This window comes from Petaurus breviceps, unplaced genomic scaffold (assembly GCF_028583685.1).
Source record: "Petaurus breviceps papuanus isolate PSGF00001 unplaced genomic scaffold, PetGlider_PUasm1.0 140, whole genome shotgun sequence".
Classification (NCBI taxonomy): domain Eukaryota; kingdom Metazoa; phylum Chordata; class Mammalia; order Diprotodontia; family Petauridae; genus Petaurus; species Petaurus breviceps.
The window spans coordinates 16,636,490-16,658,274 of NW_027185698.1; the positions used below are offsets into that span (position 1 = coordinate 16,636,490).

The window sequence follows — 21,785 nt, forward strand, 5'->3', positions numbered from 1 at the left end:
TCTATCTATCTATCTATCTATCTATCTATCTATCTAGACAGATAGGGGCAGCTAGGTGGTGCAGTGAATAGAGTGCTGGGCCTGTTAAGACTCGTCTTCTTGAGGTCAAATCTGGCTTCACTTACTAGCTGTGTGACTGTGAAAAGTCACTTAACCTAGTTTGCTTTAGTTACCTCATCTGTAAAAATGAGCTAGAGAAGGAAATGGCAAACCACTCCAGTATCTTTGCCAAGAAAACCCCAAATGGGGTTCAAAAGTCTGACACATCTGAAAATGACTGAACAACAGTCCATCTATCTTTGGTCTAGAGTTGTGATTTCATTAGTGGAAGGAACTCCGGTCAGAAAATTCCATCTACCAATGTAGAGTGGCAACTAACTCTTTAGGACATTTTTGTAATATACATAGGCCCTCATCCAGGTCATCTGGCCCATTTACCCTGAGGGTCTCAAGAGGTTCAGTCCTTAGCTCTCTACTCTTCTCCCTCTATACTATTACACTTGGTGAACTTATCATCTCCCATAGATTTAATTATCATCTTTATGCTGATGATTCTCAAATCCACCTAATCTGCTGACCTCTACTTTTACATCTCCAATTACCTTTCAGACATCTCACACTGGATGTCCAGCAGACATCTTAAATTCAACATGTCTAAAATTGCACTTATTATTTTTACCTCTCAATTCTTTACCCCCATCCTCAGCCCCACCCCTGCCACCTTTCTATTACTGTCTAGGGTAATCTCATCCTCCCAGTTCCTCAGGCTTACAATCTAGATTCCTCACTGTCTCTCACCCCCCCAAATCCAATACCAATTATCAATTTCCCCCCTGCAGCATCTCTTATATATGCCTTCTTCTCTCCTCTGACACTATTACCATTCTGGTGCAGGGCCTCATCACCTCATTGCCAGAACTACTGAAATATCATTGTAGGGTTTGCCTGCCTAAAGTGTCTCCTCACTTCAATCCATCCTCCATTAAGCTGCCAAAAAGTGATTTTCCTAAATTTCAAGTCCAATTCATGTTACCCTTTATCTAATAAACTCCAGGGGCTCCCTTTAAGATCAAATATGAAATTCACTTTTTGGCATTTGAAGTCCTTCAAAACTGTCCCCCACTGACCCCTTTCCAATCTTCTTACACTTTACTCCCCACCATCTACTTTCTGATACGGTTCCACTGGCCTTCTTTTGGTTCCACAAAGATCTGGTGCTCTGGACATTTTCTCTGGCCATCCCCTTGTGCCTAGAATGCTTTCTCTCATCATCTCCACCTAATGGCTTCCCAGACTTCCTTTAAGTTTCAGCTAAAATCCCATCTGTCCCAAGAAACCTTTCCTAACATTTCTGAATTCTAGTATCTTCCTTTTAAAAATTATTTTCTGCATGTATCTTGTTTGATGTCTCCCCCATTAGACTGTGAGCTCCTTAAGGGTAGAGACCATTTTGCATCTTTTTGTATCCCCAGTGCTTAGCATGGTGCCTGGTACAGAGTAGGTAGTGTTTACGGACTTAGTAAATGAAACTGCAGATCTCGATTATGTACAACTTGATTTTAAAAATGTACATATTGGGGGCAGCTAGGTGGCTCAGTGAATAGGGCACCAGCCCTGGAGTCAGGAGGACCTGAATTCAAATCCGGCCTCAGACACTTAACACTTACTAGCTGTGTGACCTTGGGCAAGTCACTTAACCCCAACTGTCCTGCATTCCCCCTTCCAAAAAGCAAATATATATATATACATATGCATATAATAAATTCAACATGTAACTTTCACAGTTGTCCTATTTGTGATTCTTTCTGTTCTTCCTTTTGCTCTCTTTTGCACATTTTACTTGAAAGATGCTTCAATGACCCTCTTTTCTTTTTTGCTATCCTACCCCAATCCTTTTTCTCCCTCCAATTCCCTTCTCAATGGAAAAGAAAAAGCATTTTGTAAATTGCTAAGCAATTTGCAAATGTAAAATGGTACTACAGGGTAATGGACTCAATCAACAAAGTAGGGTGTTTTAAGAATCACTGTAACTAAGCAGATGAATGGATTGAATTTACCCTTCACAATGTTGAGATCTGATCTGCTTGGTTTACATTGCTGCCATCTCCCACAATCTTTATCAGCTCACAAATCCTAAACTGCGGTGCTTCAAACAGTAAGAGTAAGTTATGGTCTGGTCTCTGCAGTGTGATTTAACCTAAATTGTCTTGATTTACCAATTAAAAACCTCTGATTTTAAAAATGAAGTTGGTTTTCCTTAATATGAGTGATTTTCAAAGGGTATACCATGCCTGAGTTATGTGAGGTGTGCTGTGAAGTTGTGGATTTTTTCATTTTTTAAAAAGTATAAATAATTTTAATATAAATTTTACTTATCCAGCATATATCACATGGTAAGAATAGTTTTCACACAACAAACAAAACGTATCTATTACACTAACCTCAAAACACATCAGACCTTGAACTCCCAAAGACCTCAACAAAAACAGCTACTATTATTGAAGGGAAACTGCAGATGCTCCAGTCTCCTTATTCTCCCATAATGTTACCAACTTAAGTGCTCAATGTGCCGTGATTCCTTACTACAAAGAATACTGCACCATGAGCAAAAAGTTTGAGAACCATTGTTTTACATTCTCTCAATAACTTTCTAGGAGAATTAACTTCCCCACTCAAATTTAAAGCTGTTAGGATTTCAAAATTTGAAATCGTGTAATTTTCACAGTATCATAGAATTTCAAGATATAAGGAACCACCCTGGCTATTTAGCCAAAACCATATCTGGAAAAGAATCCCCTCTCCAACATGCCTGAAAAGGGGTTATCCCAACTCTCTTTGAAGATCTCCAGTGAAGAGGAAGCAGGTTTTCAGAGTAAGCATCAACACCCCAGAAATCAGCAAATGCTAAAATCAGGGCTTGGTTTATTGGTTTGTTGGTTGATTAGATTTAAGAAAGTGGAGAAAACATTAATAATACAGATTTAACTAAAACTGTGTTTTGAATACATTTTTTTTGAGGTCCAGTTAGTTGTTAAGCATTTACCAGCACTCCTTGGGAGGAAAGCAGTACCATCTAAGGCAGTCCATTTAACTTTTTGACAGCTATAATTGTGGGGATGCTTTCCTTTTCCTTTTTCCAAGCTGAAATCTGCCTCTCTGTAACTTCTACTGATTGCCTCTAATTCTTTCTTTAATGGCCAAGCAGGACAAGCCAAGTCCCTGTTCCACGTGAAACCCCTTCAAATACTTGTATCAACCCACCCTGACACTGTATCCTAAAGTACTCTGGGCCTTAGGCCCTTGCACTCCACCGTTCTGGCTCCTAGCCGCTGCACCTGACATGTTGATGTACCCTAAGGACCCACCAGTGAAGTTTTCAGCATCAAATATGAAATCCTCTATTTGGCATATGATGCCCTTCAAAACCTTCCCCCAATCCCCTATCTTTCCAAACTTCTTACACCTTCTCCTCCTCCCGCCACCCCACCTCCCATCTACTCTGATCCAGTGACAATGCCTTCCTGCTGTTCCACAAACATTTCCTGAGTTCCAGGTCTTTCCATCCACCCTACAGCTAATGTTGTTTTATAGGTGTTGCCTCCCCAAATTAGTGTGAACTTCTTAAGAAGCTTTCATTTTTTTTTTCTTTATCAGTCTCTAGGACTTGTCACAGTACTTGGCACCTAGTAAGAACTTAATAAATATTTTTTAATTAATTAATTCATTCATTCATTCTCAACGAGCATTTATTATACATTTGTATTATATGTCAGGCACCGTAAAAGGGATTGGGGATACAAAGACAGAAATAAAAATAACTGCCTTCAGGGAGTTCACATTTTATGTAGGGAGCCTGACAGATTCTCCCTCACCCCACACATCCAATCAGTTGCTAAATCTTGCTGCTTTTACCTCAACAGAATTTCTGGCATCTAACCCCTATGTCTACTAACACAGCCAACACCTTAGTTTAAGGATATTATCATCTCTTGCCCAGACTATTGTGACCTCCTCATTGTCCCTAGCCTCAAGCCTCTCCCAACTCAAGTCCATCCTCCATGATTTCCCTTAAGCACATATTTGACCATGTAAGTATATCTCTTAGATATGAATAATCCACAAAGTTAATAGGCTAGTCATGAATGAAACTAAGAAATAATATGTTGATGGATAACCTGTACTCATAGTAAAAAAACTTTAAGTGGTCTATAGTAAGATGTTCAGTCCAATAGACAGATCTTTGACAGATCTATAGATTTTAGAGAGACATGGATAAGAATCCCACTGTATGTGAAGGTATGGTAATGAGCTGCTCTTACAAAAAAGGTATAGCCATCAAAGGAGGCTCACAGGTTTTCCATGAGAACATAAAATATAGAGGAAATAAAATGTAAGGAAAACTACTTTTGGATAGAGATAGATAGCTGGTAGGCCCATTATGTATAAGTTTGCAAAAAAACCAGAAATATCTCAATACTAATATCATCAGACATCTAAATATTTTTGCTTTAAAAATGATGTATTAATAAGGTAACTACTTCAATCTTTACATTTTTAGAGCATTCTTTCAAAATACTGAGTTATATCAGATACCAGCTGAAAACAATGATATATGCTCATTGTACTTTTCAAGGGAGCTTTAAATGCATTACTGTTGTTACTGTTATTTAATGCTTTGGATCAAAATTTGTGAAAAAAAATAGATATTATTTCAAAATCTTATTATACTTTTAATGGTCATTGTAGACAAAACATTATAGACTTTCACATCCATCTTTATCTAGATTCTTCTGCATAGGAATGCTATATTAATCATGCCCAATTACAAAGTAAGTACTGAGATTTTTGGAAATAAAGTGACCAAGAGAACAGTCCAACCAAAGAAAGAATCTGGGTTCCTAACAGGTTCACCATAGCCCTCATCTACTAGATGAAGCATTCTTAACCAGGAGTATGTGAACATAAAAAAACTGATAACTATATTTAATCAGTTTCTTTAATAACTTAAGGATTTTGTTTTATGCATTTAAAAACATCATTCAGAAAACAGACTTAGAGAACCCCAAAGGGGACCTGACACAGAAAAAGGTTAAGAACACCTATACTACAGAGAGCACACTGTTTGACAATATTAAGTTTCTCAAGGTGCACATCTCTGAAAGTAACAGAATTTAAGTCCAGTATAGCACTTTCAGAAAATGACTCCAAAGGTTAAGCTGTAAATCTTATTCTCAGGTCACTGGACATTTAGGAGTAAGGATATTGATGTCCTCTTCTCTTCTTTTTCTTTTTCCTTGTAGCAGTTGCATGATTCATAGATTGTCCTTTAGTGGTCTCCATTTTCATCTTGTTACTTTTTTTTTGCTTCTGTTTCCTGACAGCCCTGCAAAACAAGGTGTTAAATTATGTTATAGAAAAAGCACAGTGAATTACAAATACATTGCTATCCAATTAACCAGCTAACCAAATAAGCAAGTACAAGAGTTTTAAAAAATTTACTGTACAATATATGCCCATAAAATTCTAACAGTAATAACAAGGAGTTAGAGGCCTGAGCAAGCAAAACGTTGTTTGGGAAAACAAATTTCTTTGAAAGATGGTTACTAGTGATTCAGATCAGTCTATCGAGGACAAACAGCACAGAGTTAAACAGACAGGCCAATGAAAAACTATTTTTTAACATCCATACTGCTCAGCTCAGCACTTCAATCTTCAAATCCTTGAATTACATTTTCTAGAAAAAGGACTAAGACTTGGGAAGTTAGCAGAGTGAAAAAAAAATGCAAAAGCATAACAGATGGGGATGACAATTGAAAGGCCCATTTTATAAGCTCTCTAGTTAATTTTCCATTCCTTATTAAATTCAACAACTCTGACAAATGCTACATAGAATATATAAAATACATGGTCACTGTCTCCTGGAAGCCTGCAGTTAGTTTAAAGCAATGAATAATGAATACCAATGACCTAAAGAAGGATTAACTTGAAACTTGCCCTATAAGAGTATGAAACCAGAGTAAAGAGCATTGAACTTTTCACTCTGGTGTTCTCCAAACTAACATTAGATTGTTAGCCCTTTGAGGGCAGGGACTATCTTTTGCTTCTTTTTATATAGTATCTGGCATACAGTAGGTGCTTAATAAATGTTTACTGATTGACTGACATGAGGCAATTAGTGGCTAAGAAAGATTTCACACAAACACAAAGAACTCTGTAGTTTATCATATTTCTGAAGAAATCTGTATGCTTATGAATTTGTCACTAGCATAGTCTGCAGCAAAGTCCACTTCCCATGGTTATTCTATAATAAAAAGAATTGGATTCACTTTCACAAAACACAGCAAGTTGCAAGATACCAAAGGCAAAGCTTTTTCTTGATGTGTCAAAGGTGGAAACACCTACATCAAGGGCCCAAGTGTATTTAAAGCCTTCACAAGCTTGTCAGCTACTCCAACTCAGCTTGTATCTGATTTCTTTATCTCCTCACTGTGGTTTTCCCATCCATCCTTAGAAGTTAGGTACTTTTGATTGAAAGGGTCTAGGTCACTGATAGAAGGTAAGTGAGGAAAAAAAGGGAACAAAATGAAAAAAGTATAGAAAGGCAATACCATCTTCTACTTTAAAACTAATTAAGAAATAATAGTGTCTTTTTAAGCAAATGCAAAATTTTATAAATTTCATTCTAAATATATAACTATCCCCAAAATCTGAATATGAACCTCAAGAAAAATGCTAATGAAGACCACTGCTATAAACTGCTCGGGGCGGGGCGGGGGGGAGGGAGAAAACCCAAACATTCTTCAGGCCAATGTTTTCTGCTCAGGTGGCTTGTGTCACAGGTCTCCAGGAGGCTTTTTACTGCTAAGCTGACTTGTTCTATCAGATTTTTATAAACAAGTTACTGTATTCAAGTTTTTTAAGCTTGTAAACTTTTATCCTAAAATATTTTCTTCTATTGTTGTTGTTGTTCAGTCATTTTCATCATGTCTGATTCCTTGTGACCCTCATTTGGGGTTTTCTTGGCAAAGACACTGGAGTGATTTGCCATTTCCTTCTCCAACTATTTTACCGATAAGAAAACTGAGGCAAACAAGTTTAAGTGACTTCCCTAGGGTTACACAGCTAGTGTGTCTGAGGCTGAATTTGAATTTACTACAGGCCTGGCATTCTATCCACTACACCACCTAACTGCCCTAAGCATTTTCCAGTCTAGCCAAATATGATAAGTGATTGAAAATACCTATCCAAATAGAGTAACAATGCCTAGGAGGTACATTTAAATAACCCAACCAGCCCTCTTACCATTCACTTGCTAATTCTCTGCCTCCTGGAAGTAAACAGAAGCAAACAAAAAGCATGGCAGTGGAATAATGGTGAGAGTTTGAAACTCCAATATTAAAAACATACTCTGTTCCTTTAGGGTGGTCAATGCCATGGAAAATAAAGTAAGTAGAGAAGGAATGTGTCAATGGCCTGGACATATTGCATGGTACACAGAGTACCAGCCTTGGAGTCAAAAAGACCTTGGTTCAAATTCTGTCTTGTGAAACTTACTAGCTCTGTAACCCTGGGCAAGTCATATAATCTCTGAGTCTCATTTTCTCTATGTGCAAAATAAGAATAATAACTATGTAGTACCTACATAAGAAGTCTGTTGGGAGGCTCAAATAAGATACTATTAAACTTCAGGCACCTAGGTGGCACAGTGGATAGAGTGCCAAGCTTAGAATCAGGAAGACCTGAATTCAATACCGGCCTCAGAAATTTACTAGCTGTGTGACCCTGAGCAAGTCACTCCACTCTCAACTGTAAAATGAACTGGAGAGAAAAATGGCAAACCACTCCAGTATCTGCTAAGAAAACTCAAAATGGCGTCACAAAGAGGAGACATGGCTGAACAATAGCAACAAAAAGCTTTGTGAATTTTAAAGCAATATGTCAGTAGATATTATTTTATTATTATTATTGTTGTTACTGTTCTCATTCTTCATCTGAGGAGTTCCAACAGAGGCAGTCCTATGACAGGTTACTATCTTACTTTTGTTCTTTTTTGTCTAATATTCAAAAAGGTGGCTAAATGATTATGTTTTATAATTAGATAATGGCATAGGGATATAAGCTTATCTTCTTGATGATCACTGAAACTATCTTCAGGATATTTCTACTTGCAGACAGAACAACAGCAGTTTTATACTTCATCCTCTTTCCAAGTGGTTTTAATTTCTTCTAACAGATTTTCATATTATGAGAGCTTTCACTCTACAGTTGAAAAATTATGAGTATTTGGTATAGGAACATTTATGAAAAATACTGCTTTTCTTAATAAACGTTCCTGAAGCTGGTGAGTAATGTGAGAAGGTTTAAGGAATGAGGGTTGAGATGGGGAAATGTATCTATTCAAAAGAAGAATGGTTCAAATTCACTGTCAGTTTGCAAAACATAGTCAGTTTTCATGTTGCTGCTGTGTGTTCCCATAAACAGATGATGTTGGGTATAACTTTTGTATGGCTAATAGTGATAACATTGTATTAAAATGCTACCATTTGATCTTAAAAAACAAAACAAAACACACCAATTTATTAAAAACACTAGTTTTTCTTAAGCTTTTACAGGTCAATGTTATGTACAAGTGACTATGGGTGACAATTTTGCCTGATTATGCTTCATTTCCAATATTTGCTAATTCTCAAGGATATTTAGGGGTTTACATTTTGCAGAATCACAGAATTTGAGAGAGTGAAGGCACTTCAGGAGCCATATAGTCTAATCCATATCCCACACAAGCAATCCTTCCCTGTATCATTCATTTGAAGTGGCCATGTAGTCTCTGCTTGAAGACCTACAAGAAGGGGAACCCACCAAATCTCACAGCAGAAATCCACTTAACTTCTGGACAGCTCTGACGGTCTCCACGTGAAGCCTAACTTCGCCTCTTTGCAATTTACACTCATTCCTCCTGGTTTTGTCCTCTGGGACTAAAGAGAATAAGTGTGATACTTCCTCATGACAGCCTTTCAAATACTTGTACACAGCTTTCATGGTCCCCTACATCTCTCCAAGGTAAAAAAAACTCATATGGGATGGATTCAATGCCCTTCATAATCCTGGTTGTCTTCTTCTAGAAGCTCCCCAAGTTTATGAATATCCCTCTTAAGATATAATGCCCAGAACTGAGTACAATACTCCTGACAAATCGGACAAGGGCAAAGTTTTGAGAGCCCTATCACTCCTTATCCCTGGAAGCTATACCTCCCTAAATGCAGCTTAAGAGTCAATTAGCTCTTTTGGCTGCCACATCATACCAGTGACTCAAATTGAATTCACCATGCGCTAAAACCTCTATATATTTTTTTTTCAGATAAATTGCTATCTTACCATATCTAACCCATCTCAGACTTGTTAATCTGATTTTTGTGTGTGTGCCCATGTATAAGACTTCCTATTTATCTGTCTTGAATTTCATCTCATTAAATTCACTCTAATGCTTGTATATAAAATTTTTTTACAGCTTAACTTATCTAGAGTGATAGCTAGCACTCCTATCTTAGCGTCATCTGTAATTCTGATGAGCCCAGAGTTTTAGCAACTCTACTCTATATTTCCCTATATTTACGTTTCATAGTATATAGTTCAGGAGAAAAAAAAAATCTTTATGTTTTTAATGTGCCAGTTATGTAACCACTGCTTTGCTTAATTTTTTAAAAACAAAATAGGTATAGGAAAATTTCCTAATTAAAAAGTAAAGATGTAGCAGAGAGAGAAAGAAAGTAATGGTATAGCAAACTCAGTGATACCCTGAAAAAACAACTCAATTTTGTTTTAAAAATGTATCTAGTAAATGGCCATCAAACCATAAGTTTACTAATGATAAAACAAGATTTTCCAGAAATAAAGTCCATAAATATCATCAATTTTTTTCACATATTCTAAGAATCAATACATATGCAATATTTCTTTCAAGTTTTATAATTTCTTGGGTAATTTTTAAAAATTGGATAGATAACCACAAGAGGGAGTCAGTCTCATTCCAGTTCATCACAAAAGAAATTAGTAGCTGTAAAAATATATTTGCTTTTAAAATAGTATAAACTTATATTCATAGTAAAAGGGAATAAAAATTCTTGCTAGAATTACGGAATCTTTTAAAAAATGTTCCAAAAACAATCACTTCCTATTTTAGCCTTAGAAATCAATAAAACTCAAGTCAAGAAACATATATTAAACTCCTACTATGAACAAGGCATTGTAATTTCACTATAATTAAAATACTCTGAAAGCAATACTTAGGGTTAATTGGGAACAATAGCATAAGCTGGAATCTTCAGGGAGAAAAAAAATAAAGTACTATTTTAGACTTATTCAAGCATATCACTTCCCACAGGATTAATTCTTTATATCATACTGAGATGATGAAATCTCCAACAATGAATAAAATTGAGTAATCTGAGTTACTAAATGATGTCCCTCAATTAAAGTGCTATGTACTATCATCAAACAGGCCACCTGGGAGGAAATCCAGAGAAATAGAATGATTTATAAGGAACAACAAAGAATGAAAATTTGTGTGTGTGTGTGTGTGTGTGGTACATTTTCAGGCATCCTGTTGCTTAGAGAACACTGAGTTGGAAAAAATTCAAAACGCAAAGTCCAGACAGTCTGCCATAGCATGACTATGTTTAAACTATCCAGACAACAGAATGTGTATCTTATTCTTAAAGAGGTCCAAAGAAAAATATTTTAATATGATTTTGTTCAGTTATCCTGGAGTTATTGAGACCTGGAGGACAAAGGCAAGTCACTTACTCTTCCTGGGTCTCAGTTTACTAACCTGTAAATTAAAGGAGTTCAACTGGATGACCTCTGAGTATCCCTTCAAGTTCTAATTATGATTCTGTGTTGACTTAACAGAAAGGAAAATTAAAATGAGTGAGAACAAGTAATGGAAGATGTGAAGAAAATGACGAAAAATAATATTTCTCATATATAGAATGCTATTAGGCATCCAAAGCAGTTTCCTTATAACAACCCTGTGAACTAGTTAGCATAAAGATGCTGCAGTACTTCAATGAATCTATGATGTCGCTTATGTAAGTATTCTTTGAATGATACAGATTGCAACTGATCTGCACACGTCTCTCACATGCCTCTCTCTTACCCATCCTCCCATAAATCTGCCCACAGGAGGCCCCATCCCTCTCAGCTACAAGCTGAGGACTTTTTCTTGAGTCCTTCTGATACTCTGATGCAGGATATCAACCAATTTTTCACTCTTGCTATGTAACCTGCTCATCTTTTTTGATGGTACACTTCTGTGATGAAATTCTTTACACTGTTTCTTCTTCACAAGCCTTGCTTATAATGTGCTGTACAGGCTGTTCATGCCAACCAAGTACCTCTCCACTACCCTCTGGATGATGCTCAACTTTAATGACTCACTGCCACGAAACAAAATCAGAAGACCATGGATGTTAAAAAGATGGGCCTTAATTTCAGGGAGAAGATGGGCATCATTAAAAAAATTCAGCAGTTTCCCAAAGGTAATCCAGTATACTTTCCTCCTCCTGTTTAATTCTGGGCCTGACTCATTATACATTTGCAGTGTCTTTGAAAGAGACAGATGGATAAATAGATAGATGGATCTTTCACTCCAGAGAAACAGATATCTATGTATATAGATACAGCTTCTTCTATAGAGATAAATCCTGCCAATAACTTTTAGATGATTATGGATTTCATTTAGGAAGAGGATCTTCAATGTGAAGGGATCTGATCCAATCAATACAATGTCAACTAAAACCAAGAGTATCTAGAGGACTTGACCATGTTCAGGGAATTCCTCTTTGGTTCGGACTCTGTGATGCATTCTCTTTTGTGACAATGATGAATACCTTTAGTGAGCATACGTCAATAAATCAATAAGCACTGATTAAACACCTACCAAGTGGTAGGTACTATACTAAGCACTGGAGATAGAAAAACAAAAAATGAAAGAGTCCCTGCTCTCAAGAAGCTTATATTTTACCAGCGAAGACCATAAACACAAAGTAAGTTCAGTATAAATACAAAGTGGTTAGGCAGGTCAAGCATTGGCAGTTTAAAGATCAAGAAAGGCTTCTTGGAGCAGCTAGGTGGCACAGTGAATAGAGCACCAGCCCTGGAGTCAGGAGGACCTGAGTTCAAATCCAGCCTCAGATACTTAACACTTACTAGCTGTGTGATCTTGGGAGAGTCACTTAACCCCACTTGCCCTGCCTTCCCCCCTCCAAAAAGAAAAAAAAAGGTTTCTTGTAGAAGGCAGGACTTGAGCAGAACACAGAAGGAAGTGAGGGATTTTATGAACTAGAGATGATGAGAGATTGCATTCCAGGTATGGGGGATGGCCAGTGCAAAGGAACAAAAATGGGATAAATGCAATGTGTGAAAAAACAGAAATAAGGCCAGTTTGGCTGAATTGTCGACCAAGAGAAGGGGAGTAATGTATAATGAGAAATCCAAAGGAAAAATCATTTTGGCAGCTAGATGGAGTATAGATTGAAGTGGAACCAGATTTCAGGTAGGAGTACCAATTAGAAAGCCACTTAAAGTCCAGATGAGATGTGATGAGGGCTTGAATTAGGTGGTAGCGACGTAAGTACAGGTAAGCAGACAGGTAAGCGATGTTATGGAGATAAAACTGTTAAGATTTGGCAAATGCAGAGTGAAGGACAATGAGGAGTTGAGGATAAAATTGAAGTTCCAATCCTGGGAATCTGGAAGAATGATGGTCCTCAACAGAAACACAGATATTTAGATAGAAACATCTTCCTGTTTGATATTAATAATCAGAGGATGTTCAAGCAAGGTCAACTCTGTTGTTGTATCTTCAGAAACCTTAAATAGGGGAGAATAACATGACCACTAAGGTCCTTTCCAGGTCTAAAAATACTTCATGTTTCCAGAAACTAAAATGTCAATTTAGCATCACTTAGTTGAAATAATAAGGTTTTTTCTATTTATTGTCATTACTATAATATCCCACTATTAAAACTTATTTGCAAATGAGAGTTAGGGAGAAGAGAAAGGAGAGGCATTTTGTGGGAAGTGGGAGAAGTGTGGGGGGAATAAAATGAAAACTATAAAAAGAATAAAAATAAAATTACTTAAAAATCAGTAATATATACATAATGTAAGCTTATCAAAGGCATAACCACATTTTCCATCTTCCTACCATGTAAGTGATTGTAATAAAATTATATGAAAAAATATTTAGCATATTCTCATAAATAATTATAGAAATAGTTGATTTAACACGTCTAAGTTTCTTGACTACCAAATAATTTTTCGGTTATCCTTACATAATTACTTGAGAAAAGTATGTTTATCATGTTGTTTTTTTCTCCTAGTAAACAAAATAATTCAAATAATTCAACTTACTTGTTAGCTCTTTTAGAGGTAGAGAAATTAGGACATGTAGTACGTTTGTGATCTGCTTCACCACATTTAAAGCAGCCATCTTTAACATCTGCACATGAATGATTTGGAAGTGCACAGTAATTGCAAATGCTGCAGTGAATCCAAGCTGCAAAACAAAAATTAGATTTTAGAATACAATTCTAATTTAATACACTGTTGAATTTTAACAGACATCAAGATATCTTACTTTAAGCAACATGATGATCAGGTCATTTAATCACTTAACTTAAAGTATTCGTGCTGAGATTATAGATTAGAATCCCATGTGGATAAACCGGCTTTATCATGTTATGTGATCATATACTGTATGTATCTCTAACTGAGCCAGCAATATTCCATCCAAAGTACCATTAGTCACAAGGGATATTAAAAGACTGTTAACTAATACAAATCCATCACTATCACAGAAAATGAAATCCAATGTCCTATTGAAAATAATCAGTTGTGTTGATTTTGTAAAATGCAGATGAAACACACACGCATGTATATGCACATAAGCATGTACAGGCACATGCATACGTGTAGATGCACAATAGACCATGTATATAGGCATACATATATACATGTGTGTATATACATACATGTATATATATGTACTACAGAAACATACATACACACTATACATACATAACATATGCCTGTTAAAAGGGAAGACTACTATTTGATGGGAAGAGGTTAGTATGTAGTTATAGATAGGTAAAATATAATATCACGAAAGCATTTTTTAATGCACAGAAGAAAAAAGGAAGTGAAGGGGACATAAACATATAGGATAATTTTTTACTACCTTGTTAAATTACATACAGGTAATTATAATTGCTATATTATATTATAATATTATTATAACATACATTTATATTATATTATGTATGATATATAATTATAATCTCTCTCCCTCTATTAAAAAATCTGTATAGAATAGAAGTTCAGTTTCTTAGACAACTTAGACAACTCTTTCCAGTTCTTTGTATATTGAAATGTTTGCAGTTATTAAATTCACAACAAAAAAAGAAAATAGTAATAAATTAAAAAAAAACTAAATAAAGGAAACCATATCTTTGGTTTTCGCCACAATAATGGCAAATAGCACAGAGGTCTTCAAACTCCTAAGTTACTTATTTTTCTGTTAAGAAAATATAATAAGAACTGGCATAGTTGATATAGAGCTGGTCTTTAATTCAGGAAGATCTGGGTTCAAGTTCTGCTTCTAATTCATACTAGCTATGTAATTATAGGCAAGTAACTTAATCTCTCAGTTTGTCAAGCAAAATTCCTAAAACCATAAGTTTCAAACAAGTTGCCAATCAGCAACAGTGGAGATTTTTCATTCCATAAGTTCTCTTCTCTGATGAAATCATAGGTTCCCCACCCTTCCACCAAACCACCATACAAAAAAAAAATTAATGTACTGTCAAAATGAAGCAACATACTAAAAGTTTTTAAATGTATTAAACCCATTGAGTTCTTATATATAATTAAATTAATAAAAGGCTAATTTCTTTTAAATTTAAGAAAATCATTATGGGTCAACATTACTAAGAAATGCACAACTTTGCTATCTAACCTCCTAATGATGATCCCATTGGTACTTAGCTAAACTCATCTTCATAAGGCAATCTACTGCTAGGCCTACCCAAAAGGATTTCCAGCTATGCAAACTCTTCCAAATATTGGGGTCCAATGGCATAGTTTTCCAGAAAGCAAAGTCACCTCCCTGGATGACTGCAATGAGGCAACAAAATAGGTCTTTTATGGCTCTCAAATACTAACTCCTACAAATAGAAAAGCCTTCATTGAAATTCGGCTCCAGTATACCAAAAAAGCCTTGAATATATTCAGATCAGATTCTTTATGAAGATTCTAATGCGAATATATTCAAAACTATCAATACACACTGGAACATAATTTTTCAAAATTTATTTTCAAAAAAGGGATTTATCTTGGGCTTAGTCTAAAGTACTCATTATTCTGTCTCTAACACAGAAATAAAATATTAGAAAATTTCATACTCTAGAGACAATCAAAAGAAGCTGATTTAATTTTAATTTTTTTTCAAGTGAATATTTTTATTACTACTAAATGAATAGCAAATTAAATATAATTATAATCTCTCAAAGAAAAAAATATTCTCTAGTACTTACAGGGCTTGACACATTTTTTGCAAAGAAGGCAATGCTTCCACCTCCTCCCATCCTACCAAAAATAATTTTTTCAAAAGGATGTTATTAGTTGGTGTAAGTATGTCAAATTCTAAAAATGGAAATCAAAATAAATCTTACAAATGAGAGGATATTATATATACAAATTAAAATATACCATAGTCTATTTCCCCCCCAAAAAAGTCTGCTGATGAATTCAGAACCAATTAAAAGAATGCATATTCTTATGAAGTATATATTATACTGGTTACATATAATGACCAGGTTAAAGGCTGAATATTAACTATAGAGTATTCAAAGTTGCTAAAGGTGTGCTCTACTAATATTATAAGTTACTATTTATTTTGGAGAAGGTCATAGGTATTTATTGTGCCTGTACTACACAATCTACTTTTTCTTGTTATTTTTAAGATCTAATTTAAGGATCATGGTAACTTCCTAAAGAAAACAATATTTCACTAGAATACAGATATGGTCATTATTATCATCGGCTATAAACCATTTTGAGTATGGTACTACACTAAGTTCTACAATTGGTGTCACTGTTATTAGGTGTGCTGTAAAATTCTACTGCCTTCCTCAAAGAATACATAACAAAAAATAGCCTCAGCTAAATAAAAATCAAATCTTACATGTTTCACACACATTTTATATACACACATGTGTGTCTATGCATATACATACACATACACATATATCAAATAAACATTTAGACTCTCTGGAACATATTACCTTAGATGTACATGAATTGCAGATATCACAGTGTTGGTTCTCTAAAGAAACATAACGCTGACACATAGCACAAAACCTAGAGAGAGACAATTAACTGGGATAGTCAGTTACAAATATCTATTGAGTATCTATAGGATGCATAAACTGCATTATATGAAGCACTATTTATACCAAATGAATAATCTACAAATTCGTTTTAAAATGAAATTGCACAAGGAATTTAAGTTTAAAAGGATAAATCCATTATAAATGAGTAGGCTGCCAAAAATATTTACTGATTTTGAATGTGTAATTTTATTGTAATGGCTCAAGGAATCTTCAGTCCCCTTAGAATCCTTACCTGTATCCTTCTTCTGCTGGAAGAATTATTTTGTTGGGAGGAATATTGGTGAAAATACGCACAGGAGACTGTTTTCGACCTGTTTTTCCATGTTTATAAAGTGCATGATTATCATAATCTACCTAGAAAGTTGAAAATGTAAGCACAAGAATTTATTGGAATAAAAGAACATACATTGTTATTAGAAATAAATAAATAAGTGTAAAACTATTTAATAAGAAGCTATAGATTAAAGCAAATTAAGAAAAGCTATCTCATTAAATAAATATGAAAAAAGCAACAGTTAAATTTTAAGCTGGTTGCAAAGAGTCCTACAATGCAATGAACTGTCATTAGAAGGTGGTCAAATTTGTTTTTTATACATAAAGAAAAGTTAAGGGACTTCTCAAAAGTAACCAACAGAAGAGCTGTGATTTGAACCTGGAAGTTCATCTGAATGCAAATCCTATGCTGCTCCTTTTACATTTTAAGTTTTGAAATTTTTTTCTACTTGCTGAGATTTTTATAAGAATTAAAAACTGAGCCCTAATCCCAGAAAATCCCATCTTTTTATTGCAATTGAAGAAAAAAAAAACAACCCTGGTCCAGAGAAAATTAACAGGTAAATTTTATCAAATATTTAAAGAGGGGCTACACAATTTGCTACATAAATTAATCTCATAGATCAAGAAAGAAAATATTCTACAAAATTCTTTTTATGAGACAAATATGATCCTAACACCTAAACCAGAAAGGAACTGAGCAAAGAAGGAGAATTACTGATCAGTAACTTTAATGAATGTAAAAATGATCAAATAAAATCCTGGCAAAAAGATTATAGCAAGGGTTCTCAACCTTTTTTTGTGCTTCATTGACCTTAACAGCAATCTGGTAAAGCCTAGGGATCTCTTTTCAGAATAACACTTTTTAAAAAAATACTAAAAGAAAATAAAAATTTAATTTTTTCCCATCCAAGTACATAGACCCCAAGACCACAGTGAGATTTGTGACTGTGTGTGTATTTCACTATGAACAAAAGCTGAATTTCTCGTCCCTCCCACTGCTAGTGTTTTCCCTCTGAAATTACCTTACAAGTACATCATAGAAATCTTGTATGTATATCATTATTTGCATGCTGATTCCCCTTTCAGAATGTGAGCATCTTGAGGGTAAAAACAATGTTTCTGGTTTGGTTTGGGGTTTTTTGCCTTTTTTCAGTATCCCCAAGGCTTGACTCAGTGCCTGACATCTAATTAACGTTTAATTAATGCTGCTGATTAATCATACCAAGGATTCAAGGATGGTTCTGACTTTTTTTTTTTTAAGTCAGTCTATGATTTCATCAATGTAGACATTTCCTGGCAAGGAACTTCCTCTATCAATGCAGATTAGCACTATCTCTATAGCCTGGTATTACAGAGTTGCTTGGCTGCATTAAAAAGTAAGTGACTTGCACAGGGTCACACAGTTAGTATAGTACATGTCAGGAGTAGGACTTGAACCCAGATCATCCTAACTTTAAAGCCAGTTCTCTGCCAACTATATCACACTATCTCTTGCGTAAACATTAAGAAAACAATTACTATAAGAAATCATATTAAAAACAAAATATTCAAAACTACATGATTATATCAATAAATACAAAAAAAGAGTCTTTAACATAAAGTACAACACCCATTAAAGGTAAAACTTTAAAAAACATTAAGCACAGAAGAGCTATTTTTTTTTAAAGTATCTATCTAAAACCCAAAGCTAGTATTATTTGCAAAAAGAAAGCACTAGATTCTGAGAGAAATGATTATTTTTCTCTTATGTTAATAACCAATTATTGAATTAGGACTAAAGTTTTTCCCCTTTTCTTCTCCCTCATTCAGAAGTCATCCCCTGTAGTTATTCAGGCAGCCTTTGAAGTACTGGGCTAATAATGAGAGAGAAAATTCAGATCTGTCCAGAAGGTAAAAGAAATTTTACTTTAGGTGAATTGATGGATTCTGGCCCCTTGTGTTTTATTCAGACAGATCTGAGAAAAAGTGGATTCTCCATCTTGTTTAGATTACCCTAGGTGCGGGTAATCTGGGCATAGTCTCTTTGACTAAGACTTAGTAATCAGAGTCATAGCTCTCAATTTCTCATTAGAACAGGTACACCTCTCATTACAATATTCATTCTTCTCATTAGTTGTTAACCAATCTGAGTAGACTGGTGGGTCAGAAGGCCCACTCTTCTGGGAGTCAATCAACCAATGCATACTCAAGACTCAGGTAGAAATAATTACAAAATATTCTTTAAAGAAAAAACTCAAATAACTGAAGGACTACTATTACTTACGTTTGTGCAATCTCAATATGAAAAAATCATTATGATATATACATACACAGGTAGGTAGAACAGTGGATAGAATGCTAGACCTAGAGTAAAGAACTGGGTTCAAATCTAGCCTTAGACATTTACTTGTAAAGCAGTAAGTCACTTAATCTCTATTTCCTCATCTGTAACAAGAATAATAATGGCATCTTTGTAAAGCATTTCTATATAAATGTTAGCTATGATGATGATGATGGTGGTGGTAGTGATGATGATATAACCTAAATTCAATTATGGATTGACTGCTACCATATGCTATAGATTGAGTACTACCAAAGTGGTACTTTATACAGCTAGGATGAAGTAATAGCAAAATTATTTCAGAAGAATAAAAGATAGAGAATCTCAAGGGAAATAGTGGGGTGGGGGAGTAGGAATAAAGGGATAATAGCACTTTCAAAGATCAAATTATATTATAAAGCTAGAGTAATGATAAAAATTGGTAATATCTAAAAAATTTAAAAGTATATCAATAGAAGAGATTAGAAAAGCAAGAATCAGAAACAAATGAACTCAATAACTCAATGTTCAGCAAACTCAAGAATATAAAATATTTGGGGAATAACTTTCTACTTAACAAAAAGTACTAGGAAAATTGAAAAATGATTTGGAAGAAATTAGGTTCAGACCAGCAACTTAAACCATATGTAACAAAATCAAAAAGGATATAGGGTGTGGATATATATGGTCCCATCATAAGAAAACAGAAAAGAACAAGATCAGCTACTTTCTGCTACTATGACTATGGGGGAAATTTCTTAACTCAACAAAGGATCAAGGAAAATATAAATGATAAAAATAAACAATTTCATTTAAATAGAGATGAAAAGCTTTTGCACAAATAAAATCAACACAGCTAGGTTAAGAAAGAAACTATCAACTGGGTTAAACATCTCTGTGCCAAATATCTCTGATGTGATATTAAAGATATATAAGGATGTAACATAAAAATATAAAACCAAGAACCATAAAGTAGACAAACAAGGAAGCTATTTAACAATCCAGGAAGAAATAACAGAAAGGCAAAGCTCATTCAAAGTGACTTCATTTTTAACTTTGGTCCAGTGATAGTTAGAAAGAGGATCTGAGATGCTAGGACCAAAAGTAGAGGAAAAGAGGAAAGAACTACATTTCACCTCCGTCTCTAATTCTGCCTCAAACACTTGCCAGAAGGACTGTGGCAGGATCAATGTCTGTAAGTGGGAAGGAAAGAAGAGAAAATCCTATTCAGTACTGGCTATATTCTGCCTCTCTATGCCATACCTCATAACTACTACTTCCTGTCCCACCATTACCTACAGTCCCTCCATTTCCTTACTTTTCAGACATATATCCCACTACATACCCCCAAATCTTGACTCTCACTACATTGTTCCTATCCAAGCCAAAGGCACAGAAACTACTGCTAAAGGGCTGGAACTAGTTAGCCCATGTTCCTGGGGCAGATGTCTTGCTGGTATCCCATGTCTCAACTGGAAATATATTTTCTCAAAGAACACTGTTCTAAACAGTAGTCAGGTTCCATAATATTATTAATGCCAAACTCCAGGTACATTCTGTTTTTGTTTTCAGGTCTTAGAATGTGTATATGTATATGGAGATATAATATATGTGAACACATATATATGTACACGAGTACACAATCATACATACACATGGTATGCACTTATACAAATATGTGTCTATATATGTAGAAATGTGTTACTGTGTACACACATGTAGGTACATGTTTGTGTGTGCTCCTGTTTGCACGTATTTATGCACATATTCATACATATACATATAACACTAGTCCTGTAGGTAAAGAAAAAGCACTTTTAAGTTAAGAACTGATTTACAAATGAGATTTTGGAGAACAGCCCATTTGTAATTTGGGGTCTTACTAGATGTATGTACTTCAGTGACCCATCAGTGTTTTTACAACACAAGATTCTAAGCTTGCTCCTTACACATTTTCTGTGGCTGAATGAAAAGTGATAACACTCTAATATCCACAGTATGGGTTCAAATCACCTCGAAGCAATGTGATAGAATTGGAACATCAATGGATTTGGAGTCACAGGTGCATGACTATAGAAAATGTCATTTATCTTCTCTAAACCTCTGTTTCCCCATCTCTGAAATGAAAGATTGGGATCAAATCATCCCTATGATCTCTACCAGCACTAAATCCTATGATCCTACAAAATGCTTCATCTTTTTATCAGAATGTTATGGAGGGGGGCGGCTAGGTGGCGCAGTGAATAAAGCACCAGCCCTGGAGTCAGGAGGACCTGAGCTCAAATCCGGCCTCAGACACTTAACACTTACTAGCTGTGTGATCTTGGGCAAGTCACTTAATCCCAATTGCCCTGCCCTCCCCCCTCCAAAAAGCAAAAAAAAAAAAAATGTTATGGAGGAAATGGTGATTCTACCAAGGCCAGCTTAATACAGATACAAAAACATCACAACTATTCCCTACCTGATTACATAAGGGGAAGAGATTCCCCCCCACCTTTTTTTTTAAGCAAATATCTAAAGATTAACATATTTTAAATAAGGCCAACTAATTTTACATCTTAGATACTAAAATAAAAACATAACTATCTCTCAAAAATACATTTTACTGAATTAAAGAATTTTATTTCAAAATATATATACACATAACCAAAAAGTTTAAAATCCAAATAATTTTCCTTCTAAAAGCATTTGTTTATAGAAGGTCTACAGGTCTTGACTAACGAAATCTCAAATCCCCAAACTGTTTTGAACACATATAC

At 35.0% G+C, this 21,785-nt stretch overlaps 1 protein-coding gene across 4 annotated transcripts in view; it reads right to left on the reverse strand.

Moving 5' to 3' along the window:
* Window positions 1-2,864: 2,864 nt before the first annotated feature.
* The window catches only part of ZCCHC4 (zinc finger CCHC-type containing 4), a 64,015-nt gene continuing 45,094 nt past the window's right edge, over window positions 2,865-21,785 (reverse strand). For 3 of the 4 annotated variants that reach the window (XM_069068984.1, XM_069068976.1, XM_069068991.1), the window contains 5 exons: window positions 16,684-16,805; window positions 16,344-16,419; window positions 15,594-15,645; window positions 13,414-13,558; window positions 2,865-5,383 (listed from right to left, as the gene is read on the reverse strand). In XM_069068984.1, the coding sequence (XP_068925085.1) occupies window positions 5,248-5,383; window positions 13,414-13,558; window positions 15,594-15,645; window positions 16,344-16,419; window positions 16,684-16,805 (531 nt within the window). In that variant the 3' untranslated portion in view covers window positions 2,865-5,247. Of the gene's footprint in view, window positions 5,384-13,413; window positions 13,559-15,593; window positions 15,646-16,343; window positions 16,420-16,683; window positions 16,806-20,000; window positions 20,220-21,785 lie in introns of those variants that run through there. The other variant, XM_069069001.1, reaches the window with a different exon arrangement.